The sequence below is a fragment of the Ictalurus punctatus genome, chromosome 27 (genome assembly GCF_001660625.3).
Source record: "Ictalurus punctatus breed USDA103 chromosome 27, Coco_2.0, whole genome shotgun sequence".
Lineage (NCBI taxonomy): Eukaryota > Metazoa > Chordata > Actinopteri > Siluriformes > Ictaluridae > Ictalurus > Ictalurus punctatus.
The window spans coordinates 9,066,050-9,090,902 of NC_030442.2; the positions used below are offsets into that span (position 1 = coordinate 9,066,050).

General features: G+C 39.5%; 1 protein-coding gene across 1 annotated transcript; it reads left to right on the forward strand.

Moving 5' to 3' along the window:
* Positions 1-732: 732 nt before the first annotated feature.
* On the forward strand, positions 733-24,232 carry hsd17b12b (hydroxysteroid (17-beta) dehydrogenase 12b). Its single transcript, NM_001200521.1, is given in 11 exon segments — positions 733-964; positions 8,813-8,859; positions 9,392-9,467; positions 13,838-13,945; positions 14,298-14,362; positions 15,528-15,572; positions 16,995-17,029; positions 17,854-17,935; positions 21,276-21,341; positions 21,812-21,961; positions 23,862-24,232. Coding segments are annotated over 11 exon segments (954 nt in total). The 5' UTR covers positions 733-792; the 3' UTR covers positions 23,970-24,232.
* Positions 24,233-24,853: the final 621 nt, after the last annotated feature.

The following is a 24,853-nucleotide window of genomic DNA, read 5'->3' on the forward strand; positions in this document are numbered from 1 at the left end:
ATATCACACCAAACTTTCAGTGCTTGTTTTTCCCCCAACTGTGATTATCATACATGTTAAGTTTGCATATCTAAGTACTTTCAAAATAAATGACATGATCACTTGGCTTTTATGACAAATCAAAAGCTGTAATCAGCACAAAGATAATTAGCATGTATGCAGAGCTGTCTAGTAAAAATATCGAAAATATTTCACGATACTGAACTTTATACTGAAATAATTACATACTGAAGATTAGTCACTGTTTCTATGTCACAGGCCAGGATCTAGCATAGGCCTGTCTAGTCACTGTATTAATCCCTCAGAAAGCATTAAAATAGAAAAACGTTGTTCAACAAACTAATCTAAACAAAATGTCACTTTCAAAAAGTAACCTGTTCTTTATTGCTACCTATTGATTTGCTTTTTTTAACGTCATTCTGTCCATTTAATTTTCGAGGTACTGCTTCCAGGCCAGACCCGCCTCTGAAACTCGAGTTTGATTGACATATCCACGACCCAATCATAGCTCGAGATCAGCACCACGCCACACAGAAACAGGCGCTAATGCGGAAGTCAACGTTGTGAAGGCTGAACCCCAAACAAACTCCTATTAGAAATATAGTGCACTTGATAGGGAACAAAAGCCATTACTCTTGTAGTCTATATAGTTCACATATATAGCGAGGAGAGAGGTATTTCGGATTCAGCCTCACATTTAAGCTGAAAGCTTGCCAGTTTTATTGCGTGGTCAACAGAGATTAGCGAAAAGCTGGAGTTTATTAGAAACACTTAGACGTGCAGGCTGTAACTATGGAGGCGGCTGATATTTTGAAGCAGGTTAAAGTACTCTTGTTTTGGGTAGGTGCTGTGACAGTGGCCTGGGTGTCTCTGTGCACTCTGTACCGACTCTTTAACGGCCTCCGGGTGTGGGTCCTGGGCAACGGGAACCTAATAAAAGCTTCCAAACTCGGGAAATGGGCAGGTAAGTAAACAGGTGTATTGATACACTATATACAGCACAGGGAATATAATATAGTTTAATCATTAATGTGCTGTCATGTTCTGCTGGTTATGAGTCTGCAATCATGTTGGAAGTGATTCTACTTCTCAGTCTTCTCCTTTAAAAACATAAAGCAAACAAACAAACAAACAAACAAACATTTCTTCCTTCCTTTGGTTTATCCTGGATGTGTTAAGCGGTAAGGATGGTATGAACTGAAAAGTTGTTCAAGATGAGACCTTGACCTGAACCCTCTGTGAAGCTGGTGTTTCATAATGAAAATGGTGGGAATCAAATAAAAGTGTGTATATATATATATATATATATATATATATATATATATATATATATATATATATATAATTTTTTTTTTTTTTAAGCACCATCTCTCTCTTTCTCTCTCTCTCTCCCTCTCCCCACCTCTTCTGACATTGCATATAGTTGAAATGTGAATTATTGTTCTAACTCCATGAGACAGGCTTTCAGCAGGATCACCTCATGATCTCCTCCCACTACAGTTCAGCAAAGTGCCAATGTGTGGAAGTTCAAAAGTCCGCTTCATGGTGCCAGCCACAACTCTGGTGAAACGATCATCATTAATGCTGTTTGCGCAAGCATTTTTCATTGTGTGCTGTCAAATCAGATCCTCATACACTGCAACCTTTACCAACAGCATGCTTTCAAAGTCACACACTTGCAAACCCAAAACACTGATGCACTGTAGTTATCCAATCTAAAACGTATCAGATTCTTAACGTGTCATTGGTGATTGATATAGTGAGATGTATCACTGTGTATGGCTGGTCGATATACCGTTATAATATCGATATTGTGATAAATGATTATGCCATACACTCATGAGATTCGGAGAATTAAATGGTACTGAATGGATGCCGTTGATTTTTATGCTATTTAAAAAAAAAAATCTTTGTCTTTGGAGGCATTAAGGAAAATTTTCGTCAAACTCGCTTCAATGCTTTTTTTTTTTTTTTTTTTTTGTTTTGTTTATTTTACTAGTGTTTCGCAGACAGTTTGTTAGCTAAATTATAAATCGTGAGGCGCATTGTAAATCATAGAAATGTCCTCAAGTATCGTGATATATTTGTGTCATATCACCCAGCCCTATCACCATCTCATAACTCGTATTTGAGTCATTTCCAGGTTGACTGAAGTTCACTCGAGAGATGATCACTGGAATTTAAAGATTGAATGTGTGGCCCAATCAGGAAAGTGAATAGTTTCTCATCCTTAACTGTTTCCTTATTTTGGTCTTTTTGGAGAAAGCAGTGCAATTCTGTTCGGGGATGAGAGTTCTATGAAAGAAAAAACATGGCAGCTGTCAATTCCAACTAAGGAAGAATGTGTAGCAATTCTATTGCGATATCTGTTTGGGGTTTCTGTGCCTGTTCTCCCTGTGTCCATGTGGGTTTCATCTGGTTTTCTGCCACCTCCCAAAAGCATGCTGGTAGGTAAGTGGCAACTCTAAATTGCCCCCAGGGGTGAAATGAGTGTGTGAAGGTATGTGTGCATGGTGCCCTGTGATGCTCTGAAGTCCCATCAAGGGTATATTCCTGCCTCAGACCCTGTGTTCCCAGGATTGGGTCTTGGATCCACTACAACCTTGACCAGGATAAAACTGTTACTGAAGACAAATGAATGTGTGAATATTGTGACGTGATAACAGTTTCTCAGTTATTATAAGTATGATAATATTTGCATGCACCTAATCAGCATGCAGATTATACTGTGTGAGTGATTTGCCCAGTGGATGCATTATTATTATTTTTTTTTAGGGGGCTGTGCTTCACAGACCCCTGGGGGTCCATCGATTCCACTTTGAGAACCGTGGCTATGCAGGACCTGAGGTTTGCACAGAGACTTGCCAAGATGAACTGGAATCTGCAGGAACATGAACAGAGCAATAGATGTATCGCTTTAATAATGAAAAGTTGTATTCTTTTAATTCAAACATGTTTTCTTCTCCTATCTTCAGCTTAATTTAGCTAAATTGGTTAACGTTTTATAAACCTAAATGTATATAGTAATGGAATGTTTGAGGGACGCGTCCCTATCAATACTGATATCGGATATCAGTCCGATACCGCGCTCACGTACTTGTATTCGGGGGGGTGTCGAAGCTCTGTGTTATTAGGGGGTGGGTGATTAAAATGTCTCCATAATCTGCTTGCCCAGAGTTTGCAAGTGCTGTAATAGTAAACACATTTTGTCAGTTGCACTGAAAACATTTTTTATTTTATGAACCAGACTAGGTAGTCTAGCTTGCATTCTCCCTGACAGACGAATAATAACCAGGTTCCTTTCTTCCTTTTATTTGGCAGTAAGGCCACAGAGGCGCTGGTGCCTTAAAAAAAAAAATTCAACACCAGTTATACGAAACTGCTGGATTTTACATAACGGATACGGCAGAAACGATGGTTGTTCGCATAATATGCAAAGGCAACACTGCCCTGTCGAGGAAACGTTTGTACACAGTCTGATATGATTAAAATATTAGAAGATCTTATATTTCAGTTGTGCTAGTTCTAGTGCCAGTTATACTGGATTATACGTACAGATCCTATATAAGATGTGAAATTTGGCCAGAATATGTTCTTTTACAACAAGTTCAGGCTGGTTTCCTGCTGATTTGTGAATGCTTTATGGGCTTTCATTTATTAACACATGGCCTGTACATCGAGACCCCTGCCTGTAGGTCTGAGTAGTACATATGAAAGTCAGAAAGCGAGCAGAGGGTTCACACACTTAGCAAAAAAAAAACAAGCAGCGCTATTCATAGCCCTTTCCTGACAGTTTCCCTTGATGTGTGAATTCCCTTTTCTGTTCATGTTTCCTCGTTTGTGAATGAAGGCATCTGAAATTGCAGGCTATAATTGGTTGATTGAAGGCAGCGTTGTGATTGGCCACGTGGATCTCTCGTGATGTGCACTCTCATTGCCACGTGCCCCAGCCTCCCGTTCTTGCATATCGTCCCATTCAGCTGAGCTGCTTTATTCTCCATTTCTCCTCCCAGTCTTAAAACGATGTGTGCTTCTCCCCTGCTGTCCCTGCATAAATACACACACACACACACACACACACACACACCCACCCACACACACACACACACACACACTCCCTGCTCTCTCTTTTACTCTCACTTTGCTCTCAGTAATGTCATTAGAAGGCTTCTTTTTTAGACATAAACTGCACAAACCTAACACTAGGCCTCATAGGCCTCAACTGTTTGAGTAAAAGAAACAATTCTTTATTGTTGTGCTTTCTAACTAGAACTGTCTATTCTATTGTTAACAAACTCAAGGGATCGCATATGAATAAAGCGGAGACAGCACCAATAATCATTCATTTATTGGAGTCCATCCTGGAAATACTGGATGGGAATTCACCTTGGAAGGGATGCCATGCCATCGAAGGGCACAATGCACACACAACCATTTCAGCTACAAGCATTGTTTTGAGAGGAAACCTGAGAACCTGACCTGAATTGTTCAAACCCTCTGTATGCCCTTGGTCCACCATTTCTACCTCTCTTCCAACAAGAAGTCAAATATTTTCTTGCTTAAACACCAATTTTTTTATACCAAGCATGTGTGAGTATCCTGAGCATTGGAAGGATGGCTATTTTAAAGTTTATTTGCAATATTGACTACTGTGATGAGAGAGAACATACCTGCCTTTAGGGACCATAGAGGGCAATGTGGATTATAAGATGCTACGATGTACTTGAGTACTGGCAGGTTTTGCTATGTTGAACTTTTGTATATCAAAATAAACTTTTGATAAACAAAATGGGTAAACAATATACACAGGACAGGATGGGACTAATGTATTTGTAGTTCTTGTTAAGATTCTGGTGATAATTTGGACTAATTGGCGCATGGCCAGGGATTATAGCAAGCTACTCTAGAGGTTAAAAATACATGAGCTGTCTTGCTATGGCTCCTTGGATCTTAGTTAGATTCTGGATCAATTTTCAGATCTAAGGGCTTCTGGATTTTCTGGAATCAGCATTTAGACTAATTGGAGGCAGTCTGGCCACCATGTCATCCTATTCTCTATGCAGTTTGCCATATAAAGTTCCCTCCACTAATATTGACACTGTTGGTAAATATGAGCAAAGAAGGCTGTGAAAATTAGTTTTTAATGTTTAAACTTTTGATCTTTTGTTTAAAAAACAAAAAACAAAAAACAAAAAAAAAATTCAAAAATATCTTTTAAATATAGATGTGTAACAATTATTTGCACCCCTATGAATTCATATGAGGAAAAATATATTTGAAGTATATTCCCATTGATATTTTACATTTTTTTAAAAATTAAAAGTACACCTGCATGACCAGGAACAGGAAATTGTTCAACCATGACTTCCTGTTTCACTGGGGTATAATTATGAGGTAAGACATAGGCCAAATTCCCTTAGTCATTCATAACAATGGGTAAGACCAAGGAATATAGCTGTGATGTGCTGCAAAAGGTTGTTGGGAAGGGGACAAGATGGGACTTGTTTTAGATCAAAAAAGGTGTATTTATTTATTTATTTATTTATTTATTTATTTTTAAAATTCCCCCTCAGGTCTACACTCTCATGTGTTGATGCTGAAATTTTTTCTTTCCTTTTGTTTAGCAAAAATATTTTTATAGATTAAAATGCCTTTTCGTTGAGATTTTCCGTCCATTTTCCATTCAGTTATTTTAAAAATAATGTATTAAGAGCACGTGTTCATTTTCTGTCCATTTACGACGTTCCTGTGCAAGATCTTATGAATGCTTCATTAATAGATATTTAGGAACTGATGCAGTATGAACCGTACTGCATTCTTGAGCTAAGAAGACATTCACACGAATCTGTCCCCCCTTTCTGAAAATACCTCGCCTCAGGGGAAAACTTGAATGCATCTCTAGCTATTTTTAGAGCAGCTAATTTTAAACCCCTGCTTTTGAAGAGCACCGTTGATGTGAAGCGAATAAAGCCGTCGAGAGAGGCACGTGGCATCCCATGCTATTTAAAGCAGAATGTTAGCGTGAGCCACGGCCCAGGGGACCCTTTGAAGCCGCGGCCGCGGCATCCAATGAACAGCTCCCACCATTACATAACACAGCAAACATACAGGGAAGGATGGCACCCCACACCCCCTCCCAAAGTTTTTGTTAGGAGTTAGAAAGGGGAGGATCGTGTCTGAGGAGAAAACGGAATCCACGTGGATGGCACACGTAGTTTTTTTTTATTTATTTATATGTGTATATATATATTTTTTATAACCTGTCGATGAGGCTATATTTGTCACAGCATTGTCCTTCGTGGAAAGGGCTGGAATCGTTCATGCATCAGCGGACAGTGAGGGCATGGGCTGTAAAAAAATAGATTCATTCACTGTTGCATTTCTTTGTGAATGGTATTGTCTGGGCAATGAATGCACACCGCTGTTGCCTTGCCTGGCACAGCTTCATTCTTCAATCTTAACAGTCCCTGTCAGTCAGTATGCACAGCATGTTTTACTGCAGTGGCAGTAAAGCCTGCGCAGATGCAGCGGGATACCCGTTTGCAGCTGATGCGGGAGGCGATACCCGGGCTGTAGCCTGCATTGTGTGCACAAGCAAGGGGAAGATGTGTAGCGTGTGATGCCGAACCTCGTTGGTATTCAAGCGCTGCAGCCGTTCCAGACGAGGCTGCAGTGCCTGCCTGGTATTTTTAATCCCCCATTCTTTTTTTAGCCCTCAGACTATTTTGCGGCAGCAGCGATGTGCGCTGAGAGGGGGCGTCCTCACTCTTCAGAGATAATGCTGGAGTTGACTAGATTCCTCTCTAGATTTCACTCAGCTGATATTGACTTGTTTCAACCAATAATTTTTTTATATTTTCATTGCCTTGCGCTGTGCTAAATCACATTTTTCCTGCATTGGTGGCAATTCAGGGTCTGAGGAAGTACTATTACACCATACTTCTATTTTTATTGCGTGGATTGGGAAAATGAGTGACCCAATCAAGTATGACAATAAAATAGAAACTATTATGAAAGGAACTGGTGATTTCTTGTGTTTTGACTATTGACCAAGCTTGTAGGTTATAGCTGTTAGTTTGTGGATTTGGGAACGAGTGTGGCAGAGGGCTGGGCGATATGTTAATATAAATTTCAATATCTTTTTAATGTTTTTACATTTTTAAAAATGTGTTTTTTCTATTATAACACACAAACTGGAAGCAGCTGATTTGATGTTACAATTTTGCGTCTTTAAAACTGTAAATTTCTATCCATTCTTCTGTAAGTCCATCCATTTGTGTGTAAATCCATCCTAGATATTTTTGCCCAATATCTCGAGAATGTGACTGAATGTTTGTATAATTTATATGGCATCATTGTAACCAGCACATGAACTGATCCAATCGCGATCAAGGTCACAGCAAGGTCAAATGCCCGAACTAGTTTTTCATAATAACTCTTTAATGTTCGAAGTATATTTTAAGGGTCTTTCAGGCATGCAAATTAGTATGAGGTAAAATAATGGGTAAACCAGTGAAGGGCACAGAAGCACTATGAAAACAATTTATTTATTTATTTTTTTCAAACCTGCTATATAAAATATCGTAACTCATCTCTCTCCTTGCCTAAATTAATAAATTTGGAAAATGAATCGGAGTCAGATCCCCTTCTCATTCATTTGTTGGTTTGCTTTTGACTCCTCTGCAGATCTACACTGATGTGAGTGTGTAGATTCGCTCTGTGATGGTCTGTATCTTGGCTGTGAAAACTAAAATAAACCTCAGAGTAATGAGTTATGACAGCACACGGTCAATGAACAGGTGAACACGATGCCACACATTGACATGAATATTCATCACAGTTTTACACAATTAAGTTATAACAGAAGCAATTTGACCAATTTCCTCTGCATCTTGACCTCATCAGAAGACGCTTGGAGATTTATTTATTTATTTATTTATTTATTTATTGTTTGTTCCGTGCCGAAAAATAATGCATGCAGAAATTTCCCTCGCCTCTAGCTGTGTGTCACCACCCTTCTCGACTGTACTCTCCACTTGCTGCTTGCCTTTCACTCTTTCTTTCTATTTTTAGCTGCCCCCAGCATCAGTCCTCACTCACCCCACCCTTGTGCTGTCTTGTTGTTCGTCATCCCTCTCTCCCTCCCTCCTTTTCCACACTCTCTCCTCTGCTACTCCAGTGGAAGCAGAGCGCTCACGTGAATCTTTAATCAGAACTCTGCCTCCTTTGACACGAGCCATGCCAAGGTCAAGGAGGGTGACACGAAGGCCGTGCCCTCGACGCCAAGGCGACGGGCAAGGTCGAGCATGAATCTGAGCTTTTCTTGCTCTTTCTATATATACAGTGCATCTTCAGCCTGTCTTTTTACATGCCTCGCTTCCAGCTATTTTTACAAAGAGGTGAGCTGTGAGAGGGGGTGATGGAGCAAATGGCTTAAAATAGCCACTGTTGTCTTGGTAAAGCAAGGACGACTGAGCAAGAACGGCCGAGGAACACACTCGCTGTCCTGTTGTTAGCGTGTAATTCTCCCAATCCAAGTTCAGTTCTTCAGGGGAGTCTACGTAATGAACATAACACTTCATGTTGTCATTAGGGTTGCATGGACGTGTGTGGGTGTGTGCTGTAATTTATTACGTCCATAGATGTAATATGGTCTCCTTCGTCAAACTAAATGTCACTTGCAATAGCATTATGAAAGGAAACCATGCTGTTGTAGTGGATTTTCCATGCTGGTGGTGGGTCTGTCTCATGCTCTAAGAAGTTAATGTACCATTTCTCTAACTAATCTTTCTTTCCGTTTCTCAACTCCTAGTCATAACCGGGGCCACCGATGGAATCGGAAAAGCCTACGCGGAGGAGGTAAGATTCCAGTGTGTCGTGGTTTTTCTTTTCTTTTTTTTTTTTTTTTTTTTTTTTTTTTTCTTTCCCCCCCTCTTTCTTTTTTCCTCTCCCCGTCTCCCTTCACAGAAATCACAATGAGTCATCAGTGGAGAGGTCTTAGTGAGAGATCAGCGGAGGACTCCGCTCTAAAACACATACCACTTATAGTATACACGCTTTCAACATCACTGCTCATTTGTAAATCTTGTCTCCTGCTTTGACCAACTTTAACACCAACTACGGATTTAGTACTACATCAAGGTCACTTTAATGTGTGTTTACCCCATATTCATTCTATAGTCAAATCATTCCTATTACACTTCTTTTATTTCTGATATGTATGTAATAACTTAAGTTCTGTGTGTATTTAGATCAGACATTGGAATGACTATTATTACTACCATGCTTACAGACAATTGAAAATTTTGTACTTTTTAGATTTTTCACGAACACTATAAATATTCACTATAATGTGCCATGTCTGGTTGGTTGTGTTTCTTTCACATCTCAGCTTGCACGGCGAGGCTTCGCTATCGTCCTCATCAGCCGTACTCAGGAGAAGCTGGATGATGTGTCTAAAGCCATCGGTACGTGCTTTCTAGTCCTCTGAGTCTATGTTCACTACATCTTTCCTTTTATTCATGTTGTATTCGCTGATCCCGTTTAAGTGTGCACTAGAACCAACTTCTGTAAAAATCCTGCACACTTTCAGAATGTTAAAAAAAACAGTGGGCTACTATCAAAGCCTGTTATGATAAAATATGATAAAATACATTCACCAGCCAGTTTATTAGGACCGCCTGTACATCTGCTCATCCATGCAGTTATTCAATCGGCTAATCGGGTGGCCACAGTGCATTGCATAAAATCATGCCGATACAAGTCAAGCGCTTCACATCAAACATCAGAATGGAGAAACGATCTGATTTCAGTGAATTGGACCGTGCCACTGTAGACTTTGACTACAGCAGAGGTGGATTCTGTCCATGGTACTGAAACTGGACAGATTTGGGAGATTGGGAAAACATCATTTGGTCTTCAGCAGTCCAGTTTTGTTGAACCTGTGCTGACCGTAGCCTTAGATTCCTGTTCTTGGCTGACGGGGGTGGAACCCGATGTAGTCTTCTCCTGCATCCACCTCAAGATTTGGTGTGTTGTGCATTCTGATTCTCACTACTGTTGTAGGAACTTCTGCTCACTCAGTGTTTTTAGTTTTTCACACCAAGTCTGTTGGGCATGAAAATCTCAGGAGATCAGCAGTTTCTGAAATACTCAAACCAGCCCGTCTGGCACCAACAACCATGTCACGATCAAAGTCACAGAGATCATATTTTTCTTCTTCTTATGTTTGATGTGAACATTTAACTGAAGCTCTTGTCTTGTATCTGCATGATTTTATGCATTGTGCTGCTGCTACACGATCAGCTGATTAGGTAACTGTGTAAGTGTACAAGTGTTCCTAATAAAGTGGCTGGTGAGGTATATGCTATTAAATAATAATGATCATTGTGATGTTGTTATCCAGTGATCATTGAGTTTTATTACTCTGAAGCCTGCCTTTGCACATTGTCACAATTAAAGTAAAATAAATCTAAACATACTATTTCCACATTTTGCTGTTTGTTTGAGTTTTTTTTTTTTTTATGTACTTGATCAAAGGAAAATTTTTCAGTTACCCATGGCTCGAGTGGAATGACTGGTTTCCAGGGATTCTTAATATGTAACTTGACAGCAATTGAATAATCAGCTAGCCAGTGCAGGTTTTCCAAGAAACCTCTTGTAAATATAGGCAACGTAATAAAATAACATCTGATTTTTCTCGGTGCTTTTGGCCAACCAATTCGGATCTCTCTGAACTAATCACAGGGCCGAGATTGGCTGTCTAGCATCATAAGAGTAGAAAATGTGTTTATGTTTCTGAATAATTTGACCTAACATAAAATTCTAGAAGAAAATTGGTCCTTAGATGTGCACCTGCGCAACCCCACTAGTGTATCTGAGGAGAAAACGCAGAGAAAATGTGTCATAATTAGAGATGTACCGATGTATCGGTCGATAAAGGCTCATTTTCCCGCTATCCGCTATCGGCCTTAGCTTCAAAGCATCCGATGATCAGGGCCGATATATCCCGCCAATCAAAAGAGGACGGAAAAACACATCGATTTCGTGCAGTGCGTAAAGATGTCTCTTGTGTGGAATGATGACAAAACTGCAGTTTGTAATCTCTTTATCTGCACTGCTAAAAATTTACACCGGAAGTAAATTTTACGATTAAGAAGTTTCTACGTCGAGTCAATCCACTCACACCCCCCACCCCCCACCCTCCCCACTACCCGCTCGCCCTCGCACTGAATTAAAGGGCCAGTATACTGTGGAAAGATTTAAGTTGAAGATGAATTGACAAAAAAAGTATATATTACACACACAGATATTTGTATAGTAGTATATTTCATATCCAGTCAATGTTAATGAGTTAATATAATAACAATAAAAAAAGTTGATGTATATTACCAGTTTGATTTTCAGTGGTGAAGTAGAAATGCTTTTGTTTGTGGTGAGTGAATGTGAGGCCTAACAGGAGGTTTTTTAGAATTCAGTCCATGTGAATATGAATTAATAACATTCAATAAATTAAGAAATCTTCATTTAATCTTCAGAATTGAGTTCATGTGTTAATGTTAATGTGAGTAATGTGTTTTCTGTTTATGAGACCAGTTACTGTGAAACAACTTGTTGAAATGGAGAGGACAAAGTTTTTATTTGCATTTCTTACAGAATTCTTTTAATCATTATTAATTTATAAGAAGCTATGAAAGGCAAAACTATCGGTATCAGTATCAACTGAGGAATTTAGTATCGGTGCATCTCTAGTCACAATAGTGCAGTTTGGTATAAAGTATAAACTGTTGGTAGGGTAGTATGTGGGTTCAGCTATGTCCCAAGACAGCAGAGCAGCAGTGGCCTGTCTGTCTGTGCAAACCTGCCTGTCTGTGCAAGAGAGAGCGCGCACTCTCTCTCTCTCGCACAGACGGGCACGTTTTTGTGCGAGAGGGAGCGCGCCCGCCCGTCTGTGCGAGAGGGAGCGCGCCCGCCCGTCTGTGCGAGAGGGAGCGCGCCCGCCCGTCTGTGCGAGAGGGAGCGCGCCCGCCCGTCTGTGCGAGAGGGAGCGCGCCCGCCCGTCTGTGCGAGAGGGAGCGCGCCCGCCCGTCTGTGCGAGAGGGAGCGCGCCCGCCCGTCTGTGCGAGAGGGAGCGCGTGTGAATTGTGATGGCGGGAAAGCGCTCCTCCTGCGTGCGAGCCAGTGAGTGTCTCCCTCTGCTGAATGAGTTTCGATGTTAATGAAGCGGGTTATTTTTAGCGTGGTGCTGAAAGACAGGCTCGGTGCCAGCCGAGTTGCCTGGCTGCTGCAACACTGAGGGACAATCGCAGATGGAGGTGCATCCTGGGATATGTCTTGTGGGGCGCCAGAGCAAATGGATTTTCACATATCAGTAGGAAACTTGGCCGTAGACATTTGACTGGATTAATTTGACGTACATTTCACAAGTTTTAGTCTCTTACATGTTCCAGATTTAAACACGAATAAGAGTGCTGTATTGTAGGATATAATGTAGGAGTATTGTTTTCTATGATGTAATGTGTGGGAGGAGCTTGGTTTAACATGACTCCTCCTCCTGCTCAGGCACAGGTGTACAAACCGGGTTTTCTTCAGACCCCAAAAAAATGATTGGGCTGAAGTTGACTGGACATCTGAAGTTTAGCTGCTTGTGACGAATGTTTTTAGGGCTTTTTGAAAATGTAAAATATGAACAGGGAGGTTTTTTCTTTTTCATTTCTTTTTTTATTATTTTTTTGGTGCGGAGGGGTCATGTTTTTAATTGCCTGTGTGCTGACTGAGTCGCTCCAGTTCACCTGTTACTGCACATCTTTATCAATGAAGCAGGACAGCGTCTTCTGGGAAGAGCAGCGAGTCTGGGCAGAGATGAATGGACTGTATGGAAGCTTGTTCCTCTCTCTCTCTCTCTTTTTCTCTCTCTCTCTCCCTCTTCTCATCTGCCATCTCTCCTAATGCATTTCTTTCTTTCGTTCTTGCTTTCTTTCTTTCTCTCAGATGTCTTTTCTTTCTCGCTCTCAACCTCTCTCCTCCATCTCTCCTTCACTCACACTTTATTCTCCTTTCACTATTGTGTTGTTCCCCCATTTGTTTTGTTTTCCATGTACTTCTCACTTTTTCCCAACCATTCAGTCTCTTTCCTATCTATTTTTCTCTTTTTCTTTCTTGTCTCTCACTCTCACTCCTTGTCTCTTGTTTAATTCCTTTTTATTCCATTTCTTCTATTAATTTTCCCCAGTTTCCTTTTTCTCTTTCCAACCTCTCACCCTCTCCTCCTCTCTTGCTCCCTATTCTCTTCCCATTCTTCTTTGTTTAAATTTTTTTTAACCTTTTTCTTTCTCTCTATTACTCTTGCTTTTATGCTTGCTCTTCCTTGGTTTCCCTCCCTCTCTCCTGCCCTCTCCCTGTCCCTTTCTCCCTCTCCTGACATCTTCTGTTTCAGTTTCATTCTTGTCCTGCCTTTCTTTTTTTTTTTTTTCTCCCACTCTCCCAACTTCTCACTTGCTCCTTCTATCTTGTTAAACAATTTGTTTATTCATTATCTGCCTTTGATGGAACGGAGCAGCTATGCCACAGCTCGGCCCACTTCCTGTGTCCACTCATGTTCTTCCCTAAAGAATTTTAATATCATCTGAGGAAATGTAGTCGATGACCTGCAAACATTCCCGAAGCTTGAATGCATGCTTGTAGCACGGTGGATTTCTTGTAGTTGTCTACACACACTGCAGCTTTGTCCTCACTCGTCCTTCGCTGACTTCTCCTTATCGTTTTTCTGACGCCACTGTCATTTCCTGTTGCTGTATGTTCATGGTTTTCACATTTTCACGTCTCTGTTATCTTTCAGAGAGCAAGTACAACGTTGAGACCAAAACCATCTCTGCAGACTTTGGATCGGTGGATATCTATTCCAAGATTGAATCTGGACTTGCTGGCCTTGAAATTGGGATCTTGGGTAGGTTGTGTGTGTGTGTGTGTGTGTGTGTGTGTGTGTGTGTGTGTGTGTGTGTGTTTGAGTGCGTGATTGCATTTTACCAAGCAGCCAATCGGTTGGAAGCTTGTGTATTTCACTGGTTGTTATCGTGTTCCTGTAATGTCACTTGGGCTTCTGGAACAAAATGTTCTAGGCGTGGACTCTGTAACTGGTGTCTCTTTTTCTAAACTAGTGGATATTTCGAGTACAGTAGGACTGTTTCTTTAATGAACACCGGTCATATGCTAGTGTTTGCTGCCTCCTACTGGATGCGAGCACATCTCGTACGTCTGATCTGTTTTCTTGTCTTTAATTTGATCTGTTTTTCTTACAGTGAACAATGTCGGCGTGTCCTACTCTTACCCCGAGTTTTTTCTCAACATTCCAAACCTCGATAATGTAAGTAGTGATGGGTTTTATGGAGGGTTAATAGATTGAAATGCACTGTGGTTGATTTTTTTTTCGCCATAAAGTCTGGACCGATGTGTTGATATTGAAATCCAGGAGCGGCTCGTGACTGTAGATGTTGGTGGGGCAGGACGACATTAATCACAACAGCCTCAACCAAAATTTAATCTGAGAGGGGACCATACTTGAAAAATGCTATGGGCTATTTTGTAAAGCAACCTTGTAATATGCAGTTGAGAGTCAACAACATGAAGTTATCCAGCACACTTGTTTTGAGAGGTTGAAGAAGCACCTTTGCTCAGCTGTGTTCAGGACTGCAGGCGTGTTTCTCGTCATCATTGTCACGGTGTGTGAGAGAAGCACAGAAGTGGTAGCAAGAAGATGCCCATCGTGTTCTGTGCTCCCCCCTCACTGTTAAACAAAAGGTTCAGGGATTGAACGTGGGGCAGATTGATTCCTGCCCCAAGGGGCCTCGCTTAGCTCTTATTGTAGTTCCAATTTTTAGACCACTAGGTAGGGCAAAACTATCACACCAAGATACTTGAGGACATCTCTAAACTACACGATGCCTATCACGATATATCATTTATCTAACAAACTGTATGCAAAACAGTAGTAAAATAAACCAAAATACAGTAAACTGAGTTTGACAATACTTTTCTTTAATGCCTAGAAATCCAAAGAAGATTAAGTTTAAAAAAAAAAAAAAGACATCAAATAAACACCATCAATTCAGTACCATTTTCATTGGTAATGATTAAAAATGCATCACCATACCAACGATATCTCAGAAACATGTATCACTTAATCAGTTATCACAGTTTTGATATTATATCGATATCACCCAGCTCTACCACTAGGTGGAATAACTCTCTAAATGGGGGGCCGAGCATGCGGCCCCACAATCGAGCAACATCTAGATAGGTGACCAAATAAATGACTTATATGTGTCAAACAGGAACATTTATTAAAACCGTTGGTAATTAATATTTCAATCGAATTTAAAACGTATAGCATTATGATTGAGGACTTTAAGAAAATTTACATTTGTTGTTTAGCCAATAAATCTGGCTGGGCTCTGCCTCACCTGCCTCTGCGGATGAGCCGCACCTGTTGAAATCGTTCCTAAATAAACCCCGCCGTGTCTTTATTACAGTTCGTCAACAACATGATCAACATCAACGTCACCTCGGTTTGCCAGGTGAGTATCACTTCTCTTCGGTATTCTCTGTGATTAATTCTGTGACGCTGACTGAAGACTGGTTGGGTCATGAACATGTTAACTTTGATTCTGATAACATGTTAGATACTGCCATGCTGAAACGAAATCATTAAAAAAAAAAAAAAGGGAATAAAATCAATAAATATGGCTGAAAAATGCAATTAGCAGCAATAATAAGTTCTTTTATAATAAACATGATAAATTATTCCCTGCAGGAATTACTTTTCCTTGAGATTTATAGTTATATTTAGTCTTAAATGTCAGTGTCTTCACATAACAGCTGCAATGTTTGTGAAAATTATGCACAATTGCGTGTTCAGAGCACTTCACAAGTCTGATTCAGCAGCAGGTTATTTAGTGTTGGCGATGGAAAAAGTATAGTTTGTTTTTGTATTGTCTTCTTTTTCATCCACTTATCCATCTTCAGTAAGCACTGGATCTTGGTCAGGGTTGTGGTGGATCCCGAGTCTAGGGCTATAGGACTCGAGTCCGAACATGTTTTCTGTATTGACTTGGACTTATTGCCATTTGAATTCGCACTGTTGGGCCCTTGAGCAAGGCCCTCAACCCGCAACTGCTCAGATGTATAAATGAGATGAATGTAAGTCGCTCTGGATAAGGGCGTCTGCAAGTTCCATAAATGTAAGAAAACGTGCCTGAAAAATAAATTTTGAGAAGATGTAATTCCTTCTAATCATTCACAATGTACAAATGAAGCCAACTAATTGAAGTAAATGTTTGGCCTTGAAAAGTCTGGATAGTTTTCCGTCTTGATTTTGACTCGACCCACTTAAGATTCAGTCCTCACTTGATCTCGGCTAGTCCTGGTCTTGGACATGTCTTTGACTCGACGATGGCAGTTTTGACTACAGTGTACCCTGGGAACGCTGGGTGTGAGGCACCGCGCACCATACACACACACATTCGCACCTAGCTGGAATTTAGTGTAGCCAGCGATGTGCTTTGGGAGGTGGATGGAAGGCCACGTGGGCATAGGGAGAACATGTGAAACTCTACACAGACATTAACCCAAGCCAAAGGATTTGTTTTCAGTAATGATGACCGGTAACCCTACTGGTGAATGCTGTTTAAGAGATCAAGGAAAAAACTGTACATCATAGCACTATATATAGATCCACAGATTTATCTCATTGTATGAACTCATTGAAGTGTAGTATTGAAAGTAATGGTCTCTGCTGCCACCTTTGGGTCACAAAAAGCAGAATTGTTAAAGCACTCAACTAACCATTCTTTACTGTAGCTCATAGTTCATGGAGTAGTCTACTGTACTGTATGTACTGCAGCTGAGCTAAAGCTTTTCTTTTATACACTTGCCTAATTCCTGTCATTTCATGCAAACTGTGTGCTTCATTTCTCATCTCCTCCACCTCCTTACTGCAGATGACTCGGCTCGTGCTGCCCAGAATGGTTGACAGGTGAGTTATTACTTGAAATTGGACCCTTTTTATTCATTGCATCACAGCCACCATGTTCAGTACACATTTTTTTTTTAAATTACTGCATCTGGTCCAATCCATCCAGTCATAGGTAAGGTGTGAATGAGTACAGACTCTTACATAGAGATAAGTTTGCAAAGCACAAAGTTTTAATTTGATTTTGTATTACAATGTAGAACAGTTTTTATTTTTGAATTTGTTCAATACCTGGCAGAAATGGTGAAAAGCCCAGTTTGTGCTGACACACAGGATAAAACATAACTTAATCTATCACCAAATTAGAATGGAAATATAAGATATGTGCACTTGACTGCTTTTAGGCCACATTGGAATGAAGTGTGGTTTGGCTTTTGGAAGACTTGTAGAAATCTAATAAATTCTTAATCACTGCACAACAGTTTAAAAACAAAACAAACAAAAAAAACAAGGAATGTTGGCTAAGGGGAATGTAACTTGTTAGTCTGCTATGTTACCACAAGAGGGTGCTGAGCTGCCGTGTGCATAGGCAGTGGTTAGACGGGGCCATTTAAAAGTGTCTCTATGTTCAAGTAAAACCTGTTGTGTAGAACACTAACAGCTTTTGAAGATTTCAGGAGCTTAGTAATGATTTATAAAAAAAAAAAAAAAAAAAGAAGAAGAATGAAATCAATAGTAAAGCATAATAAAAAGCTTAGTTAGTTTGCTCATTTCTCCTGTTGGGAATGAGTGCTAGTCAGAGAGCTCTGATGCTAATAAAAAATGCATGAATATAAGCTGATTCGCACAGACTACAAATCTCTGCTGTGTGCCATGTTTCATTCCAGGTCTAAAGGAGTTATCCTGAACATTGCCTCTGCGAGCGGCATGTACCCAGTTCCACTCCTCACTCTCTACTCGTCCTCTAAGGCAAGTTCACTCTCTCAATTCCTCACCTGCTACAGTCTGTCAAACACCTGCTTCGTAAGCCCTGTGCTGAGCAAAAGAACCACAAAAAACCCTAAAAAAAAACAATGTCACTGATAGTGATATGGTGTTTGATTTTTCAATCTTTGTGTGGAGTGGTGTAAAAAAAGTAAAGCCATTTTGAATTTACTTTGCACCTCCATGGTCTCCGTTCCCATTCTCCGTTCTAGCTTAACTAACCATGAAGGCCGTGGAGAATCCTTCAGACTCACAGCTCAATGCTTACCATTTTACACTTTGTGTGCTGTACAAAACTTAATTCAATTTAGAACTTTTAACTAATTCAATTATTTAATTCATCCCGCTAATTAAGAAACCATTTTTGAGTTAAACCAAGTGTGTTAGTGCAGAGGAAACTGAAACCCGTGCCCAAGACAAGAGCTCAAATCTTCATCAAACCTGCAGCGTGCAGTGGTGGAGAGCTCGAGTCAAGGTCTCATCATATTCATCCATACCCAGAGTGCTCTCTTTTTGCCATAGAAATATGTATGAGGTCATCTGACGCTTTACCAAAAACTTAGTTTTTCGGAAAATTAATTTGTGTGCACAGACATGTCCAAGTATGAAAATGGTCACTGCAGTGGTTTTGGTATGTTGTTTAAAAAATGCAGCAGAAAATTAGATATTTTAGATTTTTTTGCACACTGTTGAGACCCAAACAAACCTATTTTGGTCCAAAAATGCATGTGCACTGCATCTTAGCGCAGACTCATGGATAAGTTGGCATTTTCCAGACCTCAAATACAGCTTTAAAAATTCTGTCCCATTCTTTACAACTGAATTTTGTGAATGTTCACTATTTATATCACCCAACTCCAACATAAGTAGGTTAGTTCACCAATGTACTATAACTAAGCACAGCAGAATTCATTATTTTGTCTGTAGAAAATAATAAACAGCAGTTGTGGCCACTAAACACCAATTATCACAGATACTTGGCCACTTTGAAAGCATCTACTTTTCCCCGGGAATCCTGGCTGGATTTATTTTTGACCTAATTTACATAAAATGTTTGAGATTTTAATATTTAAGGTTCTGATATCTTAAAACACGAAATCGTACCCCCAGCAAGTTCAAAACAAAGGGAAAATTAGGTATAAATATAGATGTATTAAATACACCAGAGAAAAACTGACTTTTACTTAATGTGACAAGCATACCTTTCAAATATATACAGTGCATGTGTCAGCTTTCAGATTCCGAAAAGATCCAATAAATTTACATGCTCCTAATTAGAAAAATACAATTCTAAGCATCTTTAAAATGTTGGAACTTGTTTATTTCACTGTTGGAGCAAGAGTGAAGCTGATTTACGTGAATGAAGCTATTTGACACAGGGCATTAATTCTCCTGCAGTATATAGTGAAAGGAAGAAAAAAAAAAAGAACAGATGTGGAAGGAAGTGTATTTTGCAGACAAACTCTTCTTTCAACTTCTTTTTAAAATTTTTAAAATTAATTTTTAAAGTGCTTGCTTGTAATGCTGTTTTAATTGTTTGACCTGGACTGCACAATATTACTATTAATATTATTTTAATTGTGTAATGTTTTTTATCAGGAATCCATGCCAAGCAGAAAACAAGCAGAAAACTCCATCTTTTCACACTGAGGGACGACTGAGGGACTCGAACACAATTATTACAAAAGGTGCAAACATTCACTGATGCTCAAGAATACAACACGATACATTAAGAGCCACGGGGGTGTAAACTTTTGCACAGGATGATTGGTGTTCTTGTTGTTTAAAGATATTATTTTGTTCATTTAGTACTGCCCTTCAGAAGTTACATGTTTCCCAGAAGACAATTTGCACCAATCATCCTGTTCAAAAGTTTACATCCCCTGGCTCTTAATGTATTGTTTTGCTTTCTTGAGCATCAGTGAATGTTTGCACTCATTGTTTGCTATTTTTAAATCGTTATGTACGAGTCCCTCATTTGTCCTCACTGTGAAAAGATGGATCTTAAATTCATATATCGTCACTGTTGGAAAGGGGTCAAATATGCAGAAAATGCTGGGAAAGCAAAGAATCTGGAGGATTTTTCTGAAGAACAGTGGGCAGTTTAACTGCTCGGGACAAAAAAGGAACTCATGAACAACCCTCACAGAACATAAACACAGTCGCTGATCATCCAGGTAGCACACACGGGATTAAGAATAAAGCATATGTAAACTTTGGAACTGGTTCATTTGCGTAAATTCAGTTATCGTTGTGTCTTATAGCTTCTTCATAGCAGTACAAAATAAAAAATAAATAAATGCAACTGTAATCCATCTTATTAAAAAAAAATAAATAAATAAAATGAACATTTTGTAGGTTTATGAGCACAACTGTGTTCATCATTGACAAAGACGAGACAAATTTGCTATAAGTTGTGTAGTCAGCTGGGTATTTCTACCACTAAAAGTCGATATAAAAATCAGTCAATTATGTCTAATCATAAGTCATTATGTAAATGTCACTGTGCTGCACTGTGCACATTCAGTTCTTACAAGAAAAAAATGAGCACTGATTTGATTGGACAACTCGGCAGCATACACGTCTCTTGAATATGTATTCATTCAAATGTATTCATGCGTTGTATTTGTGTGGGCAGCTTAATCACAAATGGTTTCTAGACTTCAAATCAAGTTTTGCCTGACTTTAAACGTCATCAGTGCTGTACATCAGATGGCTGTAGTTTTAAGCAACAATTCATGGCTTGTTGAGTGAATGTATGAAAAATCATGCAGTAGTCAAAGCCGGCCAGACTGTCTCCTACTTCAGTGTATCTTAGCAACGCACACACCGCGTGTGATGTCATTGAGGCTGTCCCCACTGGCCTTTTTTGGACAAACGCGCTCTCGCAGAGCAATGAGCAGCAGCAGTTTGTCACCTGCAGTTGTCAGGTCCACTGAACACTGGGATTTACTGTCGATGGATGGAGTAAGGAAATGAACAAAGGACAAAAAGAAAAATGAACCATAATGGATAGGACTATAAAGCTTATTTATGCAAGTCTTGAGAGTTTTAGCCCTTGTCTTTGAAAGATTTTGTGTTTCTTCTGTTCATTAACACCCTCTTTTTCACCTTCTCACACGAGCACTAATTTCCTTGAGCTGGTTTTGCTCAATTTCAGAGTTTAATTGTCTCTGACACTTTTAATGTTTCCGACCACACAATTTTGAGTGGGGAAATTTTGTTAAGCCGTTGCTCACTCTTTTCATTTTTTTTTTATCATTTGACTATTCATTTCAATTAAAACTTTGCCTTATTAAATTGCCTTTCAACTACTTTTCATCAGGCTTTTGTGAATTTCTTCTCTCGTGGACTGGATGCCGAGTACAGAAGCAAGGGCATTATCATCCAGGTAAGAGAAAAAACACCAAAAATACAGATTTACAAAAAAAAACAAAAAAAACCCAGGAGCTAACTGAAGAGTGTTCCTCCATCATCAAAGGAGCATCCCTCTGGCTGGGAGGGACCTACTCTCTCTCCCCTGTCAATCACAGCGACACTAGTCAATCGTGGATGTCTGTGAGATCAGGTATGCAGAACAGGTCCGATAGAGCTTTCCTCTGTGTGTGTTATGCTGCCCTGTGACACAGCATGATCAGCAGTTCAAAAAGATTCATTTCAGAGGGCACATGTCGGCTTTCATCTTCCCGGGGTTGGTTGTATGATTTTGTGGGGGAGGCGAGGAGGAGGAGGGACAGCTGACTGCTGGGTGGGAATTTTGATCAGATTGAGGACAAAAAGTGGAAAAACAAATGCAGGGAGGATCAAAGGTAACTTTTTTTTTTTTTTGGTTATTAACATATAACGTTCATTCCGATCTAGAGCGTGTTGCCCTTCTACGTTACCACCAAGCTGAGTAAGATCAAGCGAGCGTCTCTGGACATTCCCACTCCGGAGACCTACGTGGCATCGCAGCTGAGCACTGTGGGTCTTCAGAGTCAAACGAACGGCTATCTGCCTCATGCCATCATGGTGAGAACCTAAGCTGACTTTCACAAGACCTTGACACAATCTCGATTTCAGTCTCTTTTGAAGATGCTGTCTCAGTGGACAGAATGCTGTTGTACCGAGCTATTGAGCTCAGATCTAGTATGAACAGTCAGGTCCATAAACATTTGGACAGCGACACAATTTTTGTAATTTTGTTTCTGTACACCACCAGAATGGATTTGAAATGAAGACTTGATTGAAGTGTAGACTTTCAGTTTTAATTCAAGGGTTTTATAATATAATATAATTATAATGCAATATTATAATATAATTATTATACAAACTATTGCATTAACTGTTCAGGAATTACAACCATTTTTGTGGTCGGGCTCAAAAGTAATTGGACAAATGAACATATAATAAATATTAGGATTATTTTTTAATACTTTGATGAAAGTCCTAAAATCTGGAACCCATGGACATCACTGAATGCTGAGGTTGCTCCCTTGAGATGCTTTGCCAGGCCATTACCTCAGCTGCCTTCAGTTTTGTCTTCAATATGTGAAAAGCATGCAAAAACACCAGTGACCCAGTTCCATTGGCAGCTATACATGCCCATACCATAACACTTTCTCCTCCATGTTTGACAGATGACAGGGTATGCTTTGGATCATGAGCCCTTCCTTTCCTCCTCTATACTATTCCGATCAAGTCAGTCTTGCATCAGAACTGGTCAGGTTTAATTTTTTGAATAAATAAACCAAAGTCTAATCTGGCCATTCTGTTGTTGAGTGTTACCAGTGGTTTGCATCTTGAGGTAAACCATATTTATTTACATTCATGAAGGTGTCTCTTGATTTTAGGCTTGGACAATGATGTGTCTACCTCCTCCAGAGTGTTCTTGACTTGGCTAGATGTTTTGAATGGGGTTTTTCCTTCAACAACGAAAAAGAATTCTGCGATCATCCACTTTGGCCTTCCAGGCCTTTTGGTGTTTCTGAGCTCGCCAGTGCATTCCTTCTTTTAAAGAATGTACCAAATTGTTGATTCAGCCACTCCTAAAGTTTCTGCTATCTTTCTGATAGGTCTATTTTATTTATTTTCAGCCTAACGATGGCCTCCTTCACTTGAATCAACAGCTCTTTGGACCAAATATAGAGAGTTCCCATGAACAGCTACTAAATACATATTCCACGCTTGGAATCAAGTCCAGACCTTTTGTTTCCTTAATTGGCCATGAAATAACGAGGAAACACGCCAGACCTGGTCATGAAACTTATGTCAGTTGTCCAATTACTTTTGAGCCTGTGAAAATGGAGGGGATCTGTAAAAATAGTTGCAGTTCCTAAACAGTTGATGCAGTATTTTTATTAAAGCCTTTGAATTAAAGCTGAAAGTCTACACTTCAATCACATCTTAATTGCTTAATTTCAAATTCATCGTGGTGGTGTACAAAGGCAAAATTACATAAATTGTCACTGTCCAAATACTTATGAATCGGACTGTACAAATCGATAGCCTTGTGATTTGTAATGAAGGTTGTTTTGATTTGTGGATGGATAATGTGTGCACGTTCTCTCTGCATTTTGCACAAGTTGCACAATACCACACCTCATGCATATGTAAAAAAAAAACAAAAAACAAAAACAAACAAAAAACACCTATGTCCACTGTTCATGTCTGAACCAGAGCTTTTCTATTTCCTATTTTTATGCCATATTGTTATTTTGTTCCAGTGTGACAGAGTCTTGCACAGTCTCTGTCTAGGATTATGTAAATGGTGTTTGTTTATTTATTTATTTTAAACACTTTATTTTATTTGTTATAATTTCTTTCATTTCCTACTGCAGCATCCATGAGAATATGCTAACTACGAATTTCATTGAATAAGAAAGCTGACAAAATCTTGAATAAAGCTAGCATTGTGTTTTAACCTCTGCAGGGTTGGGTGACCACTTCTCTGCTTCCTGCGCAACTGCTCACCAAGTATGTCATGAACATGGGCCTGTCTCAGCGTGCACGTTACCTGAAGAAGCAAAAGCAGGGCTAAGATGATCTGGACAGCAAATGAAGCAGGATGGGTGGACTTCAGAGAGGAGAAGACTGGTGGACCAACCAAAAATTACATAAAACTACTTTTCCTTTCATTGCTGAGACCAAGATTAATTCCTGCTTCACTGCTCCTAATAGGATTGTTTGTTTATTCTGGCTTGTTTGAGTCATTCAGTATTTCACATTTATTTCAGTTCTAGAGAGCAGACACAAGCATTTCATTGTCATTGCTAACAAAAATAAATCTAACGCATTTCTTGAGAAACATTTCTTCCTGGCTTTGCTAATTGAACAGGATTACAGACTAGTCGTACCTGTAATATACACCTGGTGGTCCGTTTACACTTTATCAGCCCTCTAATTTTATATTAACGCTTGCAGAAACCACAAAAAGGCCTCATCTGGTAATCAATTTTTATGTACAACCCCTGGCAAAAATGATGGAGTTGCACACTTGGAGGATGTTCACCTGGATTTGTTTTGTTTTTACTTCATAGCAAATTAACAAATCACAGATATGACACAAAACAATTATGGTTTAATAGCTGAACTTTCTAGCTTCATAAAATATACCTCAAACAAATGACATGAAATAATTTTAATTAATGGCATATTTTTTTCCAGGTCAATTAGAGGAAAAAATTATGGAATCACCTTGCAATTTGCATTTCTAAAACAAATACCAGCTCAAGTCTGAAAATGTAAATTTGTCTGCAGTTAAAACAGAGTGCTTACAGACTTTAACCTTGGACTTTTTGAAAGGAAACATGGCCCCAACAAGAGTTGTCAATTGAAATAATGAGAAGGATTATAAAACTCCTTCAAGAAGGAAATCCAACATGGAGTGGGGCAAAAGATGTCTGTTGTTCCCAGTCAGCTGTG